Here is a 24,665-nt window from a genome sequence, read left to right as displayed (position 1 = left end):
TGTCAGCATGATGAATTTATATCAGAAGACTGGCTGAAATTTGCCAGGGGGTTGATTTTTGTCAGTCTCTTGAATTATTCATGGTAATTCTAATACACCTCTGAATGAGACTGCAATTTACTTAAAAAAAAAAAGAATTGTAATATTATTCTATTTCTGTTTCATGGTCCTTTAATGAAAAGAACTGTGTTTCAGAAACCTGGATTTAAAAATCAATGTCATGGGCTACCTATCAAATTTTAATACTTACCTTGTCTTTTCAACTAGAACTCTGTCAAATCTGTTGATATTGATAGAATTGTCTTCATATATAATTGGCAGTTATGGAGTAATAGAGTATCTGTAAAATAGTATAAGCTTTAACAAAAAAGTTAGCCCTGTGAAAAGAAGGCATCCTGAGAGATCTGGAAAGTGTGCACATATTTAAGAGCGCTTTGAATATACTATTTAAAATTATTGGTTGTCAATGAGAAGAGAAAAAGAAAAATGCAGAAAATGTTAGGGATAATTAAGGCAACTAATGAACCTGTTTGAGGGCTCACCGAAGCTTTGTGGGTGTGCATGTGCATATGTATTCACTATGGTTTGCTCTAAATTCTTCACATCAACAGTTATTTTTCTTGTCTCTGAGTATGAAAAGTACTAAACTCAGGAATTTAAACCATAGATATTGGTTTATAAGAATCAGGATCTTTCAACAAAAGAAAAATATTTGATCCTTTTATGTAATTTAACATTGAATCACTTACATAGCCAAGAACATACATTAAATAGATAGGATCTCTTTGAACTCTAGTTTCTCTTTAACCTTCACATTAGATTTTTAAAGAATGAAATATTAGGAAGTCCATCAATAAATTTAAATAGAAATGGATTCATTTGAGCTAATGGCTGAATGAAATGACATTCCCATATTAAACATGATGATTTGGTATATCATACATTTTCAAAACTTCTTTCATGGAGAGTAGACATTTTATGAGCAATAATTGAGAAAAATGTGAGTTGGTTTCATGAAACTATTCTCCATATTAAAAAAAAATTTGAACTGATATGGTTTTCTTTTAGTTGTTTTGTGGAATACCTGGTGAAATATTTTAAACATTTTGCACATTGTTCTTTAGTTTCAGCTCAAATTCTCAAGAGCAACCTTGCAGCAATGGAACAACAAATTGTCCGTCTGGAACGTGACATCAAGCAATTCCCCAAAACAGAAAATCAACATGATAAGTTTGTGGAAAAGATGACAATATCCTTTATTTAAGCATTTTATTTGTTAATTTCTATGTGTGTGTGTGTCTGTGTGTGTGTGTCTCTGTGTGTGTGTGTCTGTCTATCCAAATATCTATTTACCCTGTGATTAGTTCTAAACTTACCATTCTATTCACATGGTTCGGATGAATTTGTGTATAGGCTGTTTTTATATCAGCAGCATAAATTTTAGTTCATGACATTTTGAATCATAGAGTAGGCAAGGGAACGATTATATAAGAAAAATGCCATTTCTCAAAGAAGAGTTTCATTTGAAGGCCTACAAGATATGCAAGGTAAGTCTTATGAAGTTTGATAAGACCTAAAACAAAACAAAGACTCTCCTTATATAAGCAGTTATTTAAAGGAAATGATCAGTAAAAGAAATTTTTTTGTCAGAGTTCTTTTTTGTTGCTCCCTTTGTGTATGCAGGTATTTTCTGAGGGGCACATACATTTTCAAGGGCAATCAGAGGATAACTGATATCAGTAGACTGAAAGGTTATGAAGAATAAAATGCATGCATGGATGGATGGATAGATGAATTGATCAGTAGGTTATGTATTTTAGTAAATTGTAATAGCTATCTGTAACACATTAAGCATTGCCTGCTATATAAATGTTTTTAAATCCCTATTTTACATACAGTATATTCATATAAATTACAGAATTATATGAAAGGAAAACTTGAGAAGTGATATCTAGCTTGAACTGTTTAATGTTAAATCTGGTATCTAAAGATAAACTATATTAGAGCTGATTTTTTTTTTCTATTTTGGTTTTCAAAAGTTAAAACCATATCCTCCTCCTCTGGGTTTAAATAAATATCTTGAACTGCAGATTGATTCACCATTTTACATCTCTAGAGGGAATAAATACTGTAAATTCTTTATCTGATAATAAGTAAATTATTTCAACAACTATATGGCAGTCACCTTGTTTCAAGGTTAAATTTATCGTCTTTTTCTTCTCTCATATGCTTTCTTTCCTGCCCAGCTTGGAAGTTATGGTCCTGAACTTGAATTACTTGAGAATGGCAATTTATGTTTATGTGAAAAAAATTTTTTTTTTCATTTTCAATGTTTGATTCATAAATTAATACTGTATTCTGTGTGGTCCTTTAGTGATGCTGAGTACTTATGTAAATAAGAATATTGGGAACATATGTTTGTGGGAGATTGAAGGCAGGAAATCCTCAAAAATAACCTTTAATTACATAGCTGCCCACATTGAAATATTTAATATGAAGATTTAACTTTGTTGCTGATTATATTTTTCTTTCAAATTTGTTATATTGTCTTGTGGTTGGAAGCACCGCCTACAGTTTTCACCTTTTGATTTTGTTTCTTGCCTTACATATCTGTATTTAATTCTTGATCCCTTTTTTCTTTTTAATATTTTGTTCTACAGTTGGCATATGGCCACACAATAGCATGCAACATTGAGGAATCTTTGTTGCTCATTTCGAAAAAGAAAAGTAATTTCAAGCCCTCATGAACTTGGCCTGGATTCTATTTTATTTCTCTCGTTATATGTAATTAAGTGCTTTAGAATGAAAATCCAGAGCCTTCTGTATCTGTATGTTACGGATGAATGGTTATTCTTCATTTAAGTGGCACCAAAGTGTGACTGTCTACATGGGGATTGAAAACTATATTAAAATGTATGGAGCCGTTACTTTGGATATTATATTAGAAAAAAAATGAAATATATAGCAATTTATTTTAGAGAAAAAGTAGACTATTGACTCTATCTTTTGGTTGAAGTTGATTAAAAACTCCAAATTAATAAATTACAATGGTAAAACTGTACTTAAATTATTCTTGCTTAGGAAGACCCCTTGGACAACCACTGAGAGGTTGGATCTTCTAGAAAAAGGCAAACAAAAGGTCTAATCATCATATGTATATATGTTATATGAATTTCGGTGCTTACTTAATTTTTTTTTCTACTGTTTTGGCAATTTCAAAAGAGAAGGATATTTCCTTGTGAAATACTTGATTCAGTTTTAAAATTAGAACCATGATCCTATTTTTAGTGTAAGGTTCTTTGTACTGGATGATCTTTCCACTGTTTCTGTCACCTGCCAATAAATTAATTTACTTTAGGTCAGTGGCCCTTTAAATTGAGTAACTATAGGCACAAGTATGGGGGTAGTTATCTCTTGAATGAAGGTAATCTTACCTTTACTTAAACAGTAACCTCTCTATAAGGCCTGTGAGTTCAAAAACTGAATAGCAGTGCCACTCTAGACTTTTAGAAGGGATCGGTGCTATAGTTAGCAGCAGTGGCATGAAGGCCAGAAGGCAATGAATATGTAGGTTGAATCTTCACCAGATCTCTAGGTTGGTCTAAGTCCCATAGCACCCCATGTTCACCCTTGTTCTTTCACATTATTGATGGAATACATAAAAATATGCTTGGCATTACCAAATCATGAAAATACAACAGTGCACAAGGTAGAAAACTTGACTACAATTTGCTGACAGTCTGGCGTTTATTCACTTCTCTGTCTTGCTGGCCTAATGGCCAAGATCACGTCCAGCATGTTAATTCCGATATGCCCATCCCAATGTGAAGCACCTAGCAACATGAAGGCATTCAATAACTATGTATTAAATCACAGAATAATATAGCAAGAGACAATGGAGGTCATCTAATCCAAGATCCTCCTTTTACTTAACACACCAAAAGGGATATTGTTGAAAGAGTAGTTAGCTGTTCTTCTAGTTATAAAACTTTTCTTCATATACATCTTCACAGGAAGTTGAGTAACTATGAATCACCTTTTTAGAGCATGTAAAGTGTAATCAGTTAGAAGGGATAACCAAATCTTTTAAAAGTAAATGTCAAAGAAACAAAAAGGAATGAAACCTCTCCTATGAATGGAGTAAGCCAGGCTATTTCCTATCTTCCCTGGTGGCTCAGATGGTAAAGCATCTGCCTACAATGCAGGAGATCTGGGTTCAATCCCTGGGTCTGGAAGATCTCCTGGAGAAGGAAATGGCACCCCACTCCAGTATTCTTGCCTGGAAAATCCCTTGGATGGAGGAGCCTGGTAGGCTACAGTCGATGGGGTCGCAAAGAGTCGGACACGACTGAGCTACTTCACTTTCACTTTCCACTTTCAAACAATAGTCAGGGGCTTTAGAATGAAGCTTGTCACCTCTGACTCTCTTTCTCTACCCCAAATTGTTTGCTTGTTCTAAATTTTTTTAAAAAGTTGGAAAGAGTAAACAAAGCAAGATTAATTTTGTAAGACTGTAAAGCAGAGGGAAATAGAGAAAATTCTCTCATAAATCATAGTAGGGAGGTTCTAGGATGAAAAGGGATGATCTGGATATAATATTGGATATAATATATTATTGGATATATTATATAATATATTATATATATATATATATGTTATTGGATATAATAGCACCATATATTTTGAAATACACATGCTTCAAAAATCTAGATACCATGTTGGGGAATTTGCTGTTGTGATTTTTTTTTTAAAGCAAAGTGCTTTGTATTCTTCATGTCAATGTGCTCATCATAATAATATTGGAAGTTTTAGGTTCAATTGTTTGGTCAGTGAATTCAAATAGAATCTGTATTCATTTTTTAGTAAGTTATAAAAATGGTAATGTTCACTCATTAGCTGAATGTTTACTATGTATCAGATACTGACCAAGTTTACCCTCTTGAGCCTTTAAAAAATGTTCCTATTCATTAAATGAGTATTTTCCATGTCTGGTGATGAAATTGTTCACAGTTGTCCCTGTGTCACCATGGTGAGCTCAAGTTGTCTCAGGATAACTTCAACAACCCACACATTTATTTGTCATAGCTTCATTGTTTTAAGGTGACCAGGAATTTGGTAATCTTTGTGTTTTGGCACTTTTTGCAGAAATTGGTGAGGTGAGGTTCAGAATCACTGTTGGTTTCAAAGTTTTGAAAAATAACCTATGCTTAAGAGAGGTGAGAGGGAACACTGTGAGTGGTCTGCTTGTCGATCCTGAGACCCATCTCTTGAACTTGACATTATATATGGATTCTGAGTTTTTCAGCTTTTGTATTTTGACCAATCACGTGAGTATGAAAGAGTTTTTCTTTCTTTCTTTTAAATCCATGCATCACTTTTACTTACTGCTGCTTGCTTTTTCCTGTGGGAAAACCCATTCTTAAAAGAGGGCTCCTTAGACTTTAAAATATATGTTGTGGTCCGGTCTTCAACTGTCTAAAAAGCACATTACCCACAGTGTTGACCTTACTGCTTATATCCTGTTGACAAATTTCTTACCACATTTGCTCACATAGATTTTGTCAGTGGCAGAGCTGTCTATTGCCCCAAATCAGCTTAGTTTTTTGATTGACTGCTGGCTAAGTCATTTCACCAACCAGAGGGCAGGGAGGACTGAGTAGCAGGGGCACCATTAACACATTGACAAGAGGAGCTGACAGAATGTTAATGATATTAACATTCTGTCAGCTCACTATCAACACCTCAGATTTCCTCATAGTAGAAGGGAGAGTCATTTGAAGTGTTTAAAAATCAATTTCTGGAAGAAGCACACTGCCCTGACCAGTCAATTCAGAATAGATTTGGGGTCTTTACTGCACTGTAGCTATGTCAATTTTTATTCCACTCTTCTTTATTAAGAGAATAATTTTTGGAAAGATGAAAAACTCACACAATTATTATTAAACCTCAGCAATATTAGTCACCTTTGAGAACATGCCAGTAACAGGTTTAAAAGAGAGGGTGATTCATACTTTGTAAAGTAAATGCCCATAAAACAAAACAAAACAGAAATCTCAACAGCAAGGCTTTTTTCCCCAGTATGAATGTACTAATCTTGGCTGTTTTCTAGCTCCTGAAAAATCAAGAGCTTTAGACTAGACTACAGGGAAGTTCACTGACTCAATTGCCTGCTGGTCTCAAACTCAGCAAATTTGGAAGTTCAAAGCAAAACTGGTTTTCATAAGACTGCTCAGGGAGAGAAGGCCCAGGATTAAAAAAAAAGAAAGAAAGAAAAAGAGAGAGAGTAAGCATGGGAGCATGGTCAGTAATAGCGGGGAAAGACTGCTTTTTAAAAAAGGAAGATTGTTAGCATTCTTTGAAATATGCACTCTTCATCACATTTTGGAAGTTTATTTATTTATTTTTTTTTGGTTGTGTCACACAGCTTGTGGGATCTTAGTTCCCTGACCAGGGATTCAACCCAGACCCTTGGCAGTGAAAGCAAGTTTGTGTGTGTGTGTGTATGTGTGTGTTTAACTTCAATTATTTGCACAGTAATTTGCAATAGAAGGTATAATCACTTGTAGTAATAACAATAAAAACGATAGTAAAATATAAATAATAGCAAGTGTTTAGTGAATGCCATGTGTCAGTCACAGTGCTAAAAATATATAGGTGTCTTGTGGCTCAGCTGGTAAAGAATCCGCCTGCAGTGCAGGAGACTGCAGTTCGATCCCTGAGTTGGGAAGATCCCCTGGAGAAGAGAAAGGCTACTCACTCCAGTATTATGGCCTAGAGAATTGCATGGACTGCATAGTGCATGGAGTCTCGAACAGGACTGAGTGGCTTTCACTTTCACACAATCTCAAATGATCTCCAAAGCAATACAATGCGGTCAGTCAGTCAGTCAGTTAAGTCACTCAGTTGTGTCCCACTCTTTGCGACCCCCATGAATCACAGCACGCCTAGGGCTCCCTGTCCATCACCAACTCCCGGAGTTTACCCAAACTCATGTCCATCAGGTCAGTGATGCCATCCAGTCATCTCATCCTCTGTCGTCCCCTTCTCCTCCTGCTCTCAATCTTTCCCAGCATCAGTGTCTTTTCCAATGAGTCTTTGCAAGTGATGGCCAAAGTACTGGAGTTTCAACTTCATCATCAAGTCCTTCCAATGAATATTCAGGACTGATTTTCTTTAGGATGAACTGGTTGGATCTCCTTGCAGTCCAAGGGACTCTCAAGAGTCTGCTCCAACACCGCAGTTCAAAGGCATCAATTTTTCGGCACTCAGCTTTCTTCACAGTCCAAATCTCACATCCATACACGACCACTGGAAAAACCATAGCCTTGACTAGATGGACCTTTGTTGGCAAAGTAATGTCTCTGCTTTTTAATATGCTGTCTAGGTTGGACATAACTTTCCTTCCAAGGAGTAAGCGTCTTTTAATTTCATGGCTGCAGTCACCATCTGCAGTGATTTTGGAGCCCCCCAAAATAAAGTCTGACACTGTTTCCACTGTTTCCCCATCTATTTCCCATGAAGTGATGGGACTAGATGCCATGATCTTCGTTTTCTGAGTGCTGAGCTTTAAGCCAACTTTTTCATTCTCTTTCACTTTCATCAAGAGACTTTTTAGTTCCTCTTCACTTTCTGCCATAAGGGTGGTATCATCTGCATATCTGAGGTTATTGATATTTCTCCCAGCAATCTTGATTCCAGCTTGTGCTTCTTGCAGCCCAGCGTTTCTCATGATGTACTCTGCATAGAAGTTAAATAAGTAGGGTGACAATATAGAGACTTGACGTACTCCTTTTCCTATTTGGAACCAGTCTGTTGTTCCATGTCCAGTTCTAACTGTTGCTTCCTGACCTGCATATAGGTTTCCCAAGAGGCAGGTCAAGTGGTCTGGTATTCCCATCTCTTTCAGAATGTTCCACAGTTTATTGTGATCCACACAGTCAAAGGCTTTGGCATAGTCAATAAAGTAGAAATAGATGTTTTTTGTATGGAATTCTCTTGCTTTTTCCATGATCCAGCGGATGTTAGCAATTTGATCTCTGGTTCCTCTGCCTTTTCTAAAACCAGCTTGAACATCTGGAAGTTCACGGTTCATGTATTGCTGAAGCCTGGCTTGGAAAATTTTGAGCATTACTTTACTAGCATGTGAGATGAGTGCAGTTGTGCGGTAGTTTGAGCATTCTTTGGCATTGCTTTTCTTTGGGATTAGAATGAAAACGGACCTTTTCCCATCCTGTGGCCACTGCTGAGTTTTCCAAATTTCCTGGCATATTGAGTGTAGCACTTTCACAGCATCATCTTTCAGGATTTGAAATAGCTCAACTGCAATTCCATCACCTCCACTAGCTTTGTTCATGGTGATGCTTTCTAATGCCCATTTGACCTCACATTCCAGATGTCTGGCTCTAGGTGAGTGATCACACCATTGTGATCATGTGGGTCATAAAGATCTTTTTTGTACAGTTCTTCTGTATATTCTTGCCACCTCTCCTTAATGTCTTCTGCATCTGTAAGGTCCATACCATTTCTGTCCTTTATCGAGCCCATCGTTGCATGAAATGTTCCCTTGGTATCTAAAATTTTCTTGAAGAGATCTCTAGTCTTTCCCATTCTGTTATTTTCCTCTATTTCTTTGCATTGATCGCTGAGGAAGGCTTTCTTATATCTCCTTGCTATTCTCTGGAACTCTACATTCAGATGCTTATATCTTTCCTTTTCTCCTTTGCTTTTCGCTATATGGTAGGTACTATGATTAACCCAATTTTAAATATGTGAGGTTTGAGGCTATAGAGGTTCAAACGTGTGCAAGATCATGTATATTTCAAGTCTGGCATTTAATGAAAGCCAGAATTCAAGTAAATTTTGCTACTTCAGCTCCAAGCTTCAGACTCCAAGCCTTGTGCTTGTAACCATGGCATCAAGCTGCCTCTAAGGTCAGAAAGCTTCATAAATCTGAGATGAAATTCACATTTGTTGACTGTGAATCTATGTGTTGCTTCAGAGGAAAAAAAATATTTTTGAAAGGTTTTCAAATTAATTTAAGAATTAACTCTCACTTATAACATATCCTCCACAAAGTCTTCCTTAATCATAGCAAACATAATTACTTTCCTTGTCCCGTGTGTTCTCATAGCATTTTAATATTTTGATCATTGTACTTACTGACTTGACTATACTCTGCTTGTGTGTATGTGTTTTGTACACTGGGTTATAAAATCTTTTGAGACAGAAATCCTTATTCATCTTTGAGTACAACAAACTTAGCACAGTGCTTTTTGGAAAATTGTCCTAGTAAATGTTTATTTAATATGTTAGAAGTCATTGCAATAATTAATATTAAATAACATTCTAGCAAGTAAGTAGAAAACAGCTTGTTATCCTGGCATAACTTTAGTTTGACAAAAGGAAAAGGGGTATAACATGTTTCCACTTTTCTTCCTGTATGTTTTGATTTAAAATGCAGGTATTAAGAATTATCTCTTTGTTGCTTAGAAATCACATTCTAAGAAACTGTCTCAATGGAGCATATAGTTTTTCAGATCAGTCAACTCAAAAATTTTCTATTTGAAATGTCTTGCTTGTTTCAATGGCAGCCTGAAATTACCATGAGCTCCATTTTTCAAACTTTTTTTAGGAATTGATAGACATTTGGTGCATGATGCTAATGGTGAGAAAAGAGCGTATTGCTTAGTTAAAGGATGCTTAAACCCTTTCAGCCCACTAGAGACTCATCTGGGAATAGAGCTTAAATTGGATATTGTAGCCATCATTTGTCTTTTTGTTTTTATTTGAAATTTACTAAAACTATTTTCAATTATGAAAGGCATGCATGGTATGTTGAATGCACACAGTTTATAGGCAATGATGGTGACATCAGTATGAGTCAATTAATATACTCTTGCAGCAGTGTCTCAATCAGGTACTATTTGTATAATGTAGACAGATTATATTAGTGTCCTTTTCTGTCTTAGATGTCTCTTCGGTTATTTCTAGTTAGAATCTTTTTTTAGGTAACTTTTGAATATTATAGCAAGTAAACTTAGCTTTTCATTGAACAGCACCTGATCTTTTCTTCTGGTTTTAAACTTTGAGATATGGGAAGTGAATTAGCTTTATAAGGTAGAAATAAAAAATATACTTGAAAAGAAAGCAAGTCAGTAAACATGTAATAATACTCTCCTTTGTTTTGCAAAGGTGAAATAGGGTAATTACTTATTATTGTCCCAATTCACTACTGAAGTTAGAAATGGAAAGATATACATAACAAACATCATTGAACTTTTTCAGCTGAAATCTTGATGATGGATATATTGATACACAAATATCCATCCATCCACCCATCCACATACACATACATAAGACAAGCATTTAAAATTATAACCAACTTGAAAGGATTACATATCAGTTACTCCTTTAAAGCTAAGGCACTCACCGATGGTGAGAACTGAAAAGGAATGAAAAATTAAAAAAGAAACTATAGAAAAGCTTTCCCAAGGTCATCAGTGAGAAGGAGAATATTATCTAGTCACCAGCTGATGTTTGAGTAAGAAAAGTCATGAGTAACCTAGTTGAAATTGGTTGCAAGAGGTGAAAGTCCCAACTCCTCTTTATCAAAAGCAAACATTTAGTTAAGCATTTTTCATATCAGCTAAGGCATTATCAAATTTGTGTACAGCAACTCTGCTCAATTACTCATCTCCAGATTTCTATATTATGGTCCTGACTCCAAACCTAAAGAGAGCCAATTTCATTCTGTACACTTTTGAGAAATACTCTCTGTCCATTTTATTTACCCCATATATATAAAAGTATTTTTTAACTTTAGTGTACTATACAAATGCAAAGTATTTTTTATTAATCTATTTGAATGAAAAGACATTTGGATGTGTATCAATAGACCTAAGTTTTAGCCATGGTCTTTGTAAACTTAGGAAAGACACTCTGTTTCCCCATTTGTAAAGCTGAAAGAATAATGCTTGCCTTGTCCACCTCACATAGGACTAGGTATAGTAATGACTTTGAACATGCTTTGTAAAATTAAGAACCTATATACCAGGTGTTAATGACCATTCTGCTCTAAACCTCACAAATGGGAAATAATTTATTTTCCCCAAGGAAAATATTCTTTGTAAACAACCATGATCTACTTTTGTCCACTTTGATTTTATCTAAGTCGTGTGTGTGAGGGTGTGTGTGTGTGTTAAGACTGAAAGAGAAAAGTACATTCATGCAGTAAGTGCCTATGGAAGAAGCAGGAGGCATTCACGTCATTATTCTGGGAGTTTCCAGATGTTTGGAATTAAACAAATGCCTATCTTTTTCACTTGGGCTTCTGTGATGGCTCAGAGGGTAAAGAATCTGCCTGCAATGCAGGAGACCCTGGTTTGATCTCTCTGTTGGGAAAATCCATTAAAGGAGGAAATGGCAACCCACTGCAGTATTCTTGCCTGGGAAATTCCATGAGCAGAGGAGCCTGGCAAGCTACAGTCCATGGGGTCTGAAAGATTTAGAAACAACTGAGTGACTTCTACTATCTTTTTCACTTAGGTATAAGAGAGAAAGAAGCAACAAATGGAATCTGAAGATACTTGCATACTCAATGAAAGGCAATATTCTAAATGTTAGGACACCTATAAGCTAACATGCAGCTATGTTTAATGCTTTCAAAACGGCATGTAGTCAGGGAGGTACAAGTAGTAGAAGATAGCAACAAACAGTCCAAGCTGATTTCATTGTAAATGAGTGTAGTGCAGGCTGAAAATCCAATAGGCCATTTCAATATTTCTTCCTCTTTTTCCTGCAGTGAGAGAGCATTCCAGCTTTGATCACAGTTGGAAATTCACATGGCAGCTTTATTGTTTTGTTGGAAATGTAATCTCAAGCCAAGCAATAGACCCAAATGAACAGTGAAGTATGGAAATACATTCCAAAGCCAAATGGAAATGGCTTGTATATTATTCTTTGTTTTGCATTAACTATCTCCCTCAACGCAGATAATTAAGAACTGAATGTACCAACAATTTTTTTAGGTTCAAAAATAAGTTTCCTTCCATGTTTTTATCAATCAATCAACATCTATTCATTAAGCAGCTACTCCAGAACCTAGCACTATTAGTTACCATGGGACTGAAACATAAAATGAAGTAGAAAATATTCTTTGCTGTAAAGAAGCTTAATATTTAGTTAAGAGCATGTGTATGAATAATAAAGCATTCAAAGGATGGTGTTTTATAAAGTTTAATTGGGTGACACTGTTTCTGAACCAAACTTGGATTTGCTTCAGTTTAGTTAAGTTGAGTTCAGTTGCTCAGTCATGTCCGACTTTTTGTGACCCCATGAATCGCAGCACGCCAGGCCTCCCTGTCCATCACCAACCCCCGGAGTTCACTCAGACTCAAGTCCATCGAGTCAGTGATGCCATCCAGCCATCTCATCCTCTGTTGTCCCCTTTTCCTCCTGCCCCCAATCCCTCCCAGCATAGAGTCTTTTCTAATGAGTCAACTCTTCGCATGAGGTGGCCAAAGACTGGAGTTTCAACTTTAGCATCATTCCTTCCAAAGAAATCCCAGGGCTGATCTCCTTCAGAATGGACTGGTTGGATCTCCTTGCAGTCCAAGGGACTCTCAAGAGTCTTCTCCAACACCACAGTTCAAAAGCATCAATTCTTGGGCGCTCAGCCTTCTTCACAGTCCAACTCTCATATCCATACATGACCACAGGAAAAACCATAGCCTTGACTAGACAGACCTTTGTTGGCAAAGTAATGTCTCTGCTTTTTAATATGCTGTCTAGGTTGGTCATAACTTTCCTTCCAAGGAGTAAGCGTCTTTTAATTTCATGGCTGCAGACACCATCTGCAGTAATTTTGGAGCCCCCCAAAATAAAGTCTGACACTGTTTCCACTGTTTCCCCATCTATTTCCCATGAAGTGATGGGACCGGATGCTATGATCTTCGTTTTCTGAATGTTGAGCTTTAAGCCAACTTTTTCACTCTCCACTTTCACTTTCATCAAGAGGCTCTTTAGTTCCTCTTCACTTTCTGCCATAAGGGTGGTATCATCTGCATATCTGAGGTTATTGATATTTCTCCCGGCAATCTTGATTCCAGCTTGTGTTTCTTCCAGTCCAACGTTCCTCATGATGTACTCTGCATGTAAGTTAAATAAGCAGGGTGACAATATACAGCCTTGACGTACTCCTTGTCCTATTTGGAATCAGTCTGTTGTTCCATGTCCAGTTCTAACTGTTGCTTCCTGACCTGCATACAGATTTCTCAAGAGGCAGGTCAGATGGTCTGGTATTCCCATCTCTTTCAGAAATTTCCACAGTTTATTGTGATCCACACAGTCAAAGGCTTTGGCATAGTCAATAAAGCAGAAATAGATGTTTTTCTGGAACTCTGCTTTTTCCGTGATCCAGCGGATGTTGGAAAGTTGATCTCTGGTTCCTCTGCCTTTTCTAAAACCAGCTTGAACATCAGGAAGTTCACGGTTCACATATTGCTGAAGCCTGGCTTGGAGAATTTTGAGCATTACTTTACTAGCATGTGAGATTAGTGCAATAGTGTGGTAGTTTGACGATTCTTTGGCATTGCCTTTCTTTGGGATTGGAAGGAAAACTGACCTTTTCCAGTCCTGTGGCCACTGCTGAGTTTTCCAAATTTGCTGGCATATTGAGTGCAGCACTTTCACAGCATCATCTTTCAGGATTTGAAAGAGCTCAACTGGAATTCCATCACCTCCACTAGCTTTGTTCGTAGTGATGCTTTCTAAGGCCCACTTGACTTCACATTCCAGGATGTCTGGCCGTAGGTGAGTGATCACACCATCATGATTACCTGGGTCGTGAAGATCTTTTTTGTACAGTTCTTCTGTATATTCTTGCCACCTCTTCTTAATATCTTCTGCTTCTGTTAGGTCCATACCATTTCTGCCGTTTATCGAGCCCATCATTGCATGAAATGTTCCCTTGGTATCTCTAATTTTCTTGAAGAGATCTCTAGTCTTTCCCATTCTCTTGTTTTCCTCTATTTCTTTACATTGATCACCTAGAAAGACTTTCTTATCTCTTCTTGCTATTCTTTGGAACTCTGCATTCAGATGCCTACATCTTCCCTTTTCTCCTTTGCTTTTCACTTCTCTTCTTTTCACAGCTATTTGTAAGGCCTCCCCAGACAGCCATTTTGCTTTTTTGCATTTCTTTTCCATGGAGATGGTCTTGATCCCTGTCTCCTATACAATGTCATGAACCTCATTCCATAGTTCATCAGGCATTCTATCTATCAGATCTGCGCCCTTAAATCTATTTCTCACTTCCACTTTATAATCAGAAGGGATTTGATTTAGGTCATACCTGAATGGTCTAGTGGTTTTCCCTACTTTCTTCAATTTAAGTCTGAATTTGGCAATAAGGAGTTCATGATCTGAGCCACAGTCAGCTCCTGGTCTTGTTTTTGTTGACTGTATAGAGCTTCTCCATCTTTGGCTGCAAAGAATATAATCAGTCTGATTTCAGTGTTGACCATCTGGTGATGTCCATGTGTAGAGTCTTCTCTTGTGTTGTTGGAAGAGGGTGTTTACTATGACCAATGCATTTTCTTGGCAAAAGTCTATTAGTCTTTGCCCTGCTTCATTCTGTATTCCAAGGCCAAATTTGCCTGTTACTCCAGGTGTTTCTTGACTTCCTACTTTTGCATTCCAGTCCCCTATAATGAAAAGGACATCTTTTTTGGGTGTTAGTTCTAAAAGGTCTTGTAGGTCTTCATAGAACCGTTCAACTTCAGATTCTTCAGCATTCCTGGTTGGGGCATAGACTTGGATTACTGTGATATTGAATGGTTTGCCTTGGAAATGAACAGAGATCATTCTGTCATTTTTGAGATTGCATCCAAGTAATGAATTCATTTTGGAATCTTTTGTTGACCATGATGGCTACTCCATTTTTCTGAGGGATTCCTGCCCGCAGTAGTAGATATAATGGTCTTCTGAGTTAAATTCACCCATTCCAGTCCATTTCAGTTTGCTGATTCCTAGAATGTCGACATTCACTCTTGCCATCTCCTGTTTGACCACTTCCAATTTGCCTTGATTCATGGATCTGACATTCCAGGTTCCTATGCAGTATTGCTCTTTGCAACATCGGACCTTGCTTCTATCACCAGTCACATCCACAACTGGGTATTGTTTTTGCTTTGGCTCCATCCCTTCATTCTTTCTGGAGTTATTTCTCCATTGATCTCCAGTAGCATATTGGGCCCCTACTGATCTGGGGAGTTCCTCTTTCAGTATCCTATCATTTTGCCTTTTCATACTGTTCATGGGGTTCTCAAGGCAAGAATACTGAAGTGGTTTGCCTTTCCCTTCTCCAGTGGACCACATTGTGTCAGATCTCTCCACCATGACCCGCCCATCTTAGCTTGCCCCATGGGCATGGCTTAGTTTCATTGAGTTAGACAAGGCTGTGGTCCTAGAGTGATTAGATTGACTAGGATTTGCTTGCCTACATGCAAAGAGCCAATATACTGCCCCTGGGTTGTGGTGAAGGAGAGTGCAACATTTATTGCAGGGCACTAGACAAGTAGTCTGGGGCAGGTAATGCTCACAACACTCGAACTTCCCAATGCGTTTCAGGAAAGCATTTTTAAAGTCCAGATGAGGGAGTGGGATCACAGGGTATGTGATTAACTCATGCACAATTCTCTGATTGGTTGATGGTGAGGTAACATGACTGTGTCATAGGGGTTAACATAGCAATCTTCCTGCCCTAGTAGGTCTGGGGGGCTATGTGCTCTTGGTCATCAAGTAGTTAACCTCTTCCATTTGGTAAGGGTTTTTAGGATCTGTAAAACAACTCAGGAAATGTGCCTCAGATACTGTTATCTATTTCAGGGAGAAACTAAAGATTCTGGTACTGCCCTGTGATTGATTTACTGTTTAAACTCTTACCAGTTTTCCTGGCTCAATCACTATTTTTGTTGCTATATGGTCACATCCTTTCAATCATTCATTCTTGAGCCAGGCTTTTGTGACTCACGGGAGGCCTGGGAAGCTTATAGCTTTTCTACAAACAAGAGGCAGGCAGAGGACATTGGGGGTGAGGGGAGGTCTATAACCGGAAGGCCCCATAAGGTCCTGCTTGTTTACAACATTGGTTTAAAATGTATTAAGAATTCACCAGATAGGGAACGTTGTGGTTTGGAGCAGCTTCATGGAGGAGATAAGACTCAACTCCTGCTGCAACAGAAGCTCTCTGTGTACAGGAAGTTTACTGTGTTGGTTCTGTATTGATCATCTTTTGCACACCCAGGGCCTGGCACATAGTAGGGCTCAATACATGTCTGGTGAATGAATGAATGCATGATTTGCTCTCTGCTGACATTTTATTTCAAGGATGTTAGAATATTTTGCAGAGGTAGTCATTAAAAATATTTTGCTACATCCTCTCATAGGTCACCCAAGATGTAATTCTCTTTGACTTTGAAATTCTTGTAATGTCTATTTAAACAACGCCCCCCCCGCCACCACCAAAGCCCGTCACTAGTTGTGTCTAATTAGATAAATATGAAAATGATTTGCACTCTAAGAACTCTCCCATAGTGGACTGTATGCAGATATTCTAGGGTTGGATGGAAGGAGAGTCAGAGTTTAAGATTTGAAGTGATCAACTAAACATTATAGGCCTTATTATATTTACATTTAGGATTTTTTTATTACTAAACTTTATTTTGTTCAATGAGTCCTGTATCCTGTATTATAAAATTAAATAGCTTAAATTCATATTTCATGTTGAAAATAATTAATTGGTTATAGGCATCAAGAGGCCATATGATAGACATATATGTTAGGTTATTTAACATATCTGCCTATATATTCAGATATCAGTACATAATTGACACAGTTTGCCCTCTGCTCTCCCTTTTGTATACAAAAGATTGTATCTCCCTTTTGCCCATATGTGTATTATCATTCTTTTAATGCCTGCATGTGCCATGTGAATAAAGCATTAGGTCTGTGAGGTATATAAAAATAACTAAAATGTAGACCTTTTATTCGGAGAAGGCAATGGCACCTCACTCCAGTACTTTTGCCTGGAAAATCCCATGGATGGAGGAGCCTGGTAGGCTGCAGTCCATGGGGTCGCTAAGAGTCGGGCACGACTGAGCAATTCCACTTTCACTTTTCACTTTCCTGCATTGGAGAAGGAAACGGCAACCCACGCCAGTGTTCTTGTCTGGAGAATCCCAGGGACGGCCGAGCCTTGTGGGCTGCCGTCTATGGGGTCACACAGAGTCGGACATGACTGACATGACTTAGTAGTAGTAGTAGACCTTTTATTTCAGAACATATAAGTTAATAAGCAAAATGAACAATATACTCATATTATAAGACAATATGAATATGATAAATGCAATATAAAATGGAAAAATTGCTCTGTAAAATAAATCCCAGTACATTCATAAAGACTTCCAGTCTGTATAGTGTTCACATCCATCATCTTGACCACTTCTGACTTCAGACCACTACTGACTGAAAACTTGGGGGAAGGGTTCATGGAGAGTTATACCAGCAACGTTAGCAACAAAGACTCAATGTGTAAAGATCCAAAATGTGTCAAAAGAATATCAAATACACATTTGGCTCAGAGTAGTGAAAATTAGTTGTAATTCCTTGTTGTAGGAAAATGAGTAAAAACTCAAATTCAAAAAAGTCAAGAATGCTGGCCTGAAGAGGTTGAACAGTATTTGGTGGGTTGTAAAGACCTGATGCTGGGAGGGATTGGGGGCAGGAGGAGAAGGGGACAACAGAGGATGAGATGGCTGGATGGCATCACCGACTCAATGGACATGAGTTTGAGTGAACTCCAGGAGTTGGTGATGGACAGGGAGGCCTGGCGTGCTGCGATTCATGGGGTCGCAAAGAGTCGGACACGACTGAGTGACGGAACTGAACTGAAAGAGCTGAAAGACAAATACCTTTAGTTATAGTTCTCTCCCTGTTTCCAATTGCCACGTGGTATTTGCTAAAATGAGGTGATATTTGCCACTTGCCAACTATTGACCAAGTAATGACTAAAGTCAGAATTGTTTCCAGTATTAGAAAGATTGTGTACACGTCTATCAAATGGGGCAGATGAATTTTTTTTTCACATTCAATTTAACTGCTCTCTAATTTGGATTTGTAATACAGCAATAAAAAGCTTACATTTGTATAATATTGTTATTTTATATCTTAAAATTTTATTTTATTTTCTTATGTCTATCCTGACATGTTTCATAACAAAAGCTGTTATATTGTCTTGTACCTGGTTGATGTTTTCGAGGATTTACTCATTCCACAAATATTTATTTAGCGATTCTTGCTATGTTCCCGACATTGTCCTAGATACTTGAAGTAAGACATGACATAGCCTCAGGGAGGTTTTAGTGTCCTGGAAGAGATATACATTAAATAACTCCTCAAGCAACCATGGCAAGTGACATGAAAGAGATTTATAATGCTATACCAGTCAGCAACCTAGTTAGGGAGAGCTCTCTTGAGAAGGTGATGCTTGAGCTGAGATGTGAAGGATGGATAAGAAGTCATGGAAGAGTCAAAGATGAACCTTTACTTCTGCCTGTTTATCTGCAGGTGTTAAAAATATTTGACAGTTTGGTACCTTGATGATTTGGTCCTTAGTAATTCTAATACATCTAGTTTCTTGTCCATGGTCTTGCTGGATTTATAATTCTAGTGGAGTTTTAAAGTTGGAGAGTTAGAAATCTCTCAAATGGAACCAAATATTGAAGACATTTTATATTTCAAGAATTTTTAACTTTTTCTCCTAAAGTTACTTTTACTATTGGCCAGGGATTGAATGTGGGCATTTTTGAAAAGCTGTGTCAGATTCAGTGCAAAAACCTAAAGCTCTACTAACCTTGTGGGAGCTAGAATTTTTTAGCCAAAGAAGTTCTAATAGATTTAGGTATTTATCCAAACCAAACTTTCAAACCACCAAAGATTTGCCCATTACTCATTTACCTAGAGCTTAACTGCAATGGTTTCCATTTTCAACATTTACTTTTTTCATTTAAACAGCTTAATTGAGAGGTATAAAAACATTGGATCAGTCTTTTCAAATAAAAATGAAATGCAGCTGCCATGGGTTAGTCTTACAGAAGAAACTCTGCTTCCTGAAGGAAGTTTAGGTGTTAAAATGATGTTTTCTTTAATTACCAAAAGTTCTAGTTTGGATTGTAAGGTCATATCTTTCAATTATAAGTTTATAAAAACGTGGCAGTTCTTTTGACTTGAGTCTTGTGTTGGTGCATATGTATGCATATGTGTGTGCATGTGCATGTGTGTGAAATACCAAAAAAGTAATGAGATTAACATTATTAATATGATAATTAAAGATTTCTGTATTAACTCAAATGTACATTGTCACACTAAAAATGGGGCATATTGCGTCACTGTATTCTCTGCATTGTTTATATGTTGTTTTTTTATCTTTTTCATAACATAAAATGCTAAGATGGGCTTAGGTTAATAATTCTACTACTGATCTAAAAGTCTTTAGATTTCTGAATTTTACCTATTTTCCTCTTAGTAAGTCATTGTTTTACATTTAACTATTAATATTATTAAAAATAAAGTGTTTTAATAATCATTTTCTTTAGAGGAAATAAAAGTATCAGCTTTCAGTAAATTAGCCTGAACCCAGGAAATCAGGGAAATGAAATGACTCAGTTCAAAGTTATGCAATTAAATACATTTTAAGTACAAAGGAATTATATTAAGTAATCTCGAATGTGTTTTACAGCTCTAAAACCTTCTTATATTCTTAATCTAAGGTAGTCTATCCATCCTTGTTCCACTCAAACATTAAATGCATAAATGTTGAATTAATTTCCTCTCTGATTCATTTTACCAGTATTGATGTTAATATAATGTTATACCATTTTTACTGATAACAAAGTCATGTGTTCATTCAGGGAATATCTATCAAATGCCTACTGTATAGCAAGCTCTCTTTTTTTCAGTGATGAGAAACTTAAAAAATATATATATACACACACACATATATATATCAGTCTTTGAACATATATTCTAGTGCAATAGACAGTCAAAAAATGAATTAGTAATATAATACCAGACATCAATGTGATGAGAAAAGATAGGCAAAAGGATGAAGAATGATTTTTTTTTTATTTAAAAAAAGGAGGGACCCTTATAAAGGAGTGACATTTAAACAGAGATTGGAATCAAATGAGGAGATGAAGTTTGTGAATAACTGAGAGAACTTTCCATACACGAGGGACAACTCGGGTTTCTAAGGTGTGAACCTGAGCACGCTTAAAGCATGTAAGTGTTGGGCAGTTCCTTCTACCCTTCTAGTTTTTCTGGCTGGTCTAAGAATTAAATTAACATGAGATATAATAGATTAACAGGAGAAAAATCAAACAAAAGTCTGGTAACATGTATCCATGGGAGAAACCCAAGAAAACTGAGTAACTGTCCAAAGTGGCCAAGGCCCTCACCTTAAATACCATCTTCAGCTAAAGACAAAAGATCATATGGGGTGGGGGGGGGTAGTGGTGTAGAACTTCAAATGGAAGGAAGGCAGTTGACATGGAATTGGAAAAACCAGTGTGTGGTAAACAAATGTTTGCTGGGCCAAGCAGAGAGGGTAGGACAGAGGAATTTTAACCAACAGACTTAGCTACGTTCCTCCCTGTCTACATACCTAGTTCATACCTTAGTTATCCATAGTGATAGCTCCCTGCTTGGAATACATCCTCTATGTTCTAAAGGCACTTAGGGGAAAGGTCAAAGGTTCTTCCTGAGTCTTCCTTGATGGCTTTCAGCTCAGAATAATCCATCCACTTGCTAACGAGATATTTGAGGGTGACAAAATTTTCTCCCCCACACAAGGAATAGCAATAATGCCATTGTGGCTGCTTTGTAGTGTGGGAGAGTGAAAGTCAAAAGGAAAAAGGGTAGTGAAGACCTTATTGTATGATGGAAAGCCATTTGAGGATTGAAAAGAATGGAATGACCATTACAGAGATGAGGGAGACTGGATAAGGTAGAAGGAAGGTTGTGGCAGTGGTGAATCAAGAGTTTGGTTTCATGTTCAATTTGAGACACTGTTAGGCAAACAACTGGAGATGCAAAGCCTAGAATGATTGAACATTTGAGACCAAACTATAGGGAAAGACCCAAACTGGAGATAAAAACTTAGAAACCACCAGCACTTAAATGGTGTTTAAAGCCATTAGACTAGATAAGATTACCTAGAGAGTATAGATCTCTGGTTCCTCTGCCTTTTCTAAAACCAGCTTGAACATCTGGAAGTTCACGGTTCACGTACTGCTGAAGCCTGGCTTGGAGAATTTTGAGCATTACTTTACTAGCATATGAGATGAGTGCAATTGTGTGGTAGTTTGAGCATTCTTTAGCATTGCCTTTCTTTGGGATTGAAATGAAAACTGACCTTTTCCAGTCCTGTGGCCACTGCTGAGTTTTCCAAATTTGCTGGCATATTGAGTGCAGCACTTTCACAGCATCGTTGTTCAGGATTTGAGATAGCTCAACTGCAATTCCATCACCTCCACTAGCTTTGTTCATAGTGATGTTTTCTAAGGTCCACTTGACCTCACATTCCAGGATGTCTGGCTCTACGTGAGCGATCATACCATAGTGATTATCTGGGTAATGAAGATGTTTTTTGTATAGTTCTCCTGTGTATTCTTGCTATCTCTTCTTAATATCTTCTGCTTCTGTTAGGTCCATACCATTTCTGTCCTTTATCGAGCCCATCATTTCATGAAATGTTCCCTTGGTATCTCTAATTTTCTTGAAGAGATGTCTAGTCTTTCTTGTTCTATTGTAAATTAGTTAATTTATTTTAATTGGAGGCTAATTACTTTACAATATTGTAGTGGTTTTTGCCATACATTGACGAATCAGTCATGGGTGTACATGTGTCCCCCCATCCTGAATCCCCCTCTCACCTCCCTCCTCATCCCAACCTTCTGGGTGTTTCTTGACTACTTTCCCTTTGTTTCTGCTTGAGTCTGATCTTTAGAACTCAGGGGAGGTCTAGGACACTAAAGTCTTTTTCAACAAACAAGAAACCAAGAACACAGAGGGGCTTTTTACCTGGGAGGGTTCTACAGGGTCCTGCTTGGTTTCAGTTCCCCCTTTTCTTTGATACTCCTCAGTCCTGAGGGGGCTGGGCGATAGGACTAGAAAGAGAATAAAGTTTTAGGAAAGAGGTTAATCATAAACTCTGTAGGGGGGCTTGCTTTTAGAGGGACTCGGTTTCACTAGTGTCAGTTCAAGGCCCCATACATGCCACTTGGTTATATTTAATGGATGCTGAAATGGCAACCCACTCCAATGCTCTTGCCTGGAGAATCCCAGGGACGGGGGAGCCTGGTGGGCTGCTGTCTATGGGGTCACACAGAGTTGGACACAACTGAAGCGACTTAGCAGCAGTAGCAGTAGCAGCAGAGGCAGCAACAACATGCAATAGTTTAGCTAAACTCTTGACCAATATTATGTGTAAGTCATTGAACTCAGCAGAGAGGAACTAGTGACTTCAGTTCAGTTCAGTTCAGTCTCTCAGTCGTGTCTGACTCTTTGTGACCCCATGAATTGTAGCACGCCGGGCCTCCCTGTCCATCGCCAACTCCTGGAGTTCACCCAAACTCATGTCCATTGAGTCGGTGATGCCATCCAGCCGTCTCATCCTCTGTCTTCCCCTTCTCCTCCTGCCCCCAATCCCTCCCAGCATTAAAGTCTTTTCCAATGAGTCAACTCTTCGCATGAGGTGGCCAAAGTATTGGAGTTTCAGCTTTAGCATCAGTCCTTCCAAAGAACACACAGGACTGATCTCCTTTAGAATGGACTGGTTGGATCTCCTTGCAGTCCAAGGGACTCTCAAGAGTCTTCTCCAACACCACAGTTCAAAAGCATCAATTCTTCAGCGCTCAGCTTTCTTTACAGTACAACTTTCACATTCATACATGACCACTGGAAAAACCATAGCCTTGACTAGACAGACCTTTGTTGGCAAAGTAACGTTTCTGTTTTTGAATATGCTATCTAGGTTGGACATAACTTTCCTTCCAAGGAGTAAGTGTCTTTTAATTTCATGGCTGCAATCGCCATCTGCAGTGCTTTTGGAACCCCCCAAAATAAAGTCTGACACTGTTTCCACTGTTACTCCGTCTATTTCCCATGAAGTGATGGGACCAGATGCCATGATCTTCGTTTTCTGAATGTTGAGCTTTAAGCCAACTTTTTCACTCTCCTCTTTCACTTTCATCAAGAGGCTCTTTAGTTCCTCTTCACTTTCTGCCATAAGGGTGGTATCATCTGCATATCTGAGGTTATTGATATTTTTCCCAGCAATCTTGATTCCAGCTTGTGCTTCTTCCAGCCCAGTGTTTCTCCTGATGTACTCTGCATGCAAGTTAAATAAGCAGGGTGACAATATACAGCCTTGACGTACTCCTTTTCCTATTTGGAACCAGTCTGTTGTTCCATGTCCAGTTCTAAGTGTTGCTTCCTGACCTGCATATAGGTTTCTCAAGAAGCAGGCCAGGTGGTCTGGTTTTCCCATCTCTTTCAGAATTTTCCACGATTTATTGTGATCCACACAGTCAAAGGCTTTGACATAGTCAATAAAGCAGAAATAGATGTTTTTCTGGAACTCTCTTGCTTTTTTGATGATCCAGCAGATGTTGGCAATTTGATCTCTGGTTCCTCTGCCTTTTCAGAACTCTCTAAATATTTTATTGACAAAATGTAGACTCATATCATGCATTTCTTCTTTTATTTCACTGTTTGTTCGGATAGCACACAGAGTTATGTTAGATAATTTTTCTTCTATTGTAGCTGACTGTATTTCCAGATCAATCAAAATGTCCCCATTAGGTTGTCAGTTAAGTCACAAATAATTGCCATGAGCCATTGATTTCATGTTTTTAGAATGTGCATTAGAATTCTGCACTAAAGGCTATCAAGTGCTTTGAACAAGTATTCAGTGAAATATCAATTATCTGGAATTCCAGTAGCATATATCCCTTTTTAAATTGCTAGAATTATACCTGTTTTCTTTTGGGGTTGTTATTGTTATTTTTTTGTTTTGTTTTGTTTGTTTGTTTTTCAAGAAAGTAGCCTTTTGAAGTTCATTATTATGTGGAGCACCAGCCATGTGCTAGGCATTTCATTAAGCACAGTAACTGTACTCTTATCTGCCTTCTTAAACAGTGTTCCAACTCTAATTTAACCTTATCCATATGATCTTGGATTCTCAGTTCCTGTGAAGTGCTTCAGAATTATTTGTCCTGATGATGCAGTATTATATCTGTCCATCCTAACATAGGTCTGAAACTCAATTTCATGTCTTGTTTAGAACATATCACATTGGGGTTCCTGAGGCCCAGATCATTGCCCTCTTATGTGTGAATATATGTGTGAATGTATGGATATAGGATTGTATCTTTCTCACCTTTCTCTTTGCTTCAGTCTCTCTATGTGCATGTGTTTCTCACAGAAATACTCATGCACAGACACACTCTCAGACACACACAGAACATGCCATGCATTGTTTAAGGACACCATATTGAAGCAGAAGTGCCCCTTTCCTGCCCCTCCACGTGCACACATGTTTCCCCAGG

The 24,665-nt window shown here is 37.7% G+C and overlaps 1 protein-coding gene across 1 annotated transcript in view; it reads left to right on the top strand.

The window, feature by feature from the left end:
- Nucleotides 1-24,665, top strand: part of DIAPH2 (diaphanous related formin 2) — a 983,285-nt gene that overhangs the window by 627,834 nt on the left and 330,786 nt on the right. Inside the window, exon 24 of the mRNA XM_070366366.1 lies at nucleotides 1,125-1,250. Coding sequence (XP_070222467.1) covers nucleotides 1,125-1,250 — 126 coding nt within the window. The remainder of the gene's footprint in view (nucleotides 1-1,124; nucleotides 1,251-24,665) is intronic.

The sequence above is a fragment of the Bos mutus genome, chromosome X (genome assembly GCF_027580195.1).
Source record: "Bos mutus isolate GX-2022 chromosome X, NWIPB_WYAK_1.1, whole genome shotgun sequence".
NCBI classification, from domain to species: Eukaryota; Metazoa; Chordata; class Mammalia; order Artiodactyla; family Bovidae; genus Bos; species Bos mutus.
This window is presented reverse-complemented; position numbering and strand designations above follow the sequence as displayed.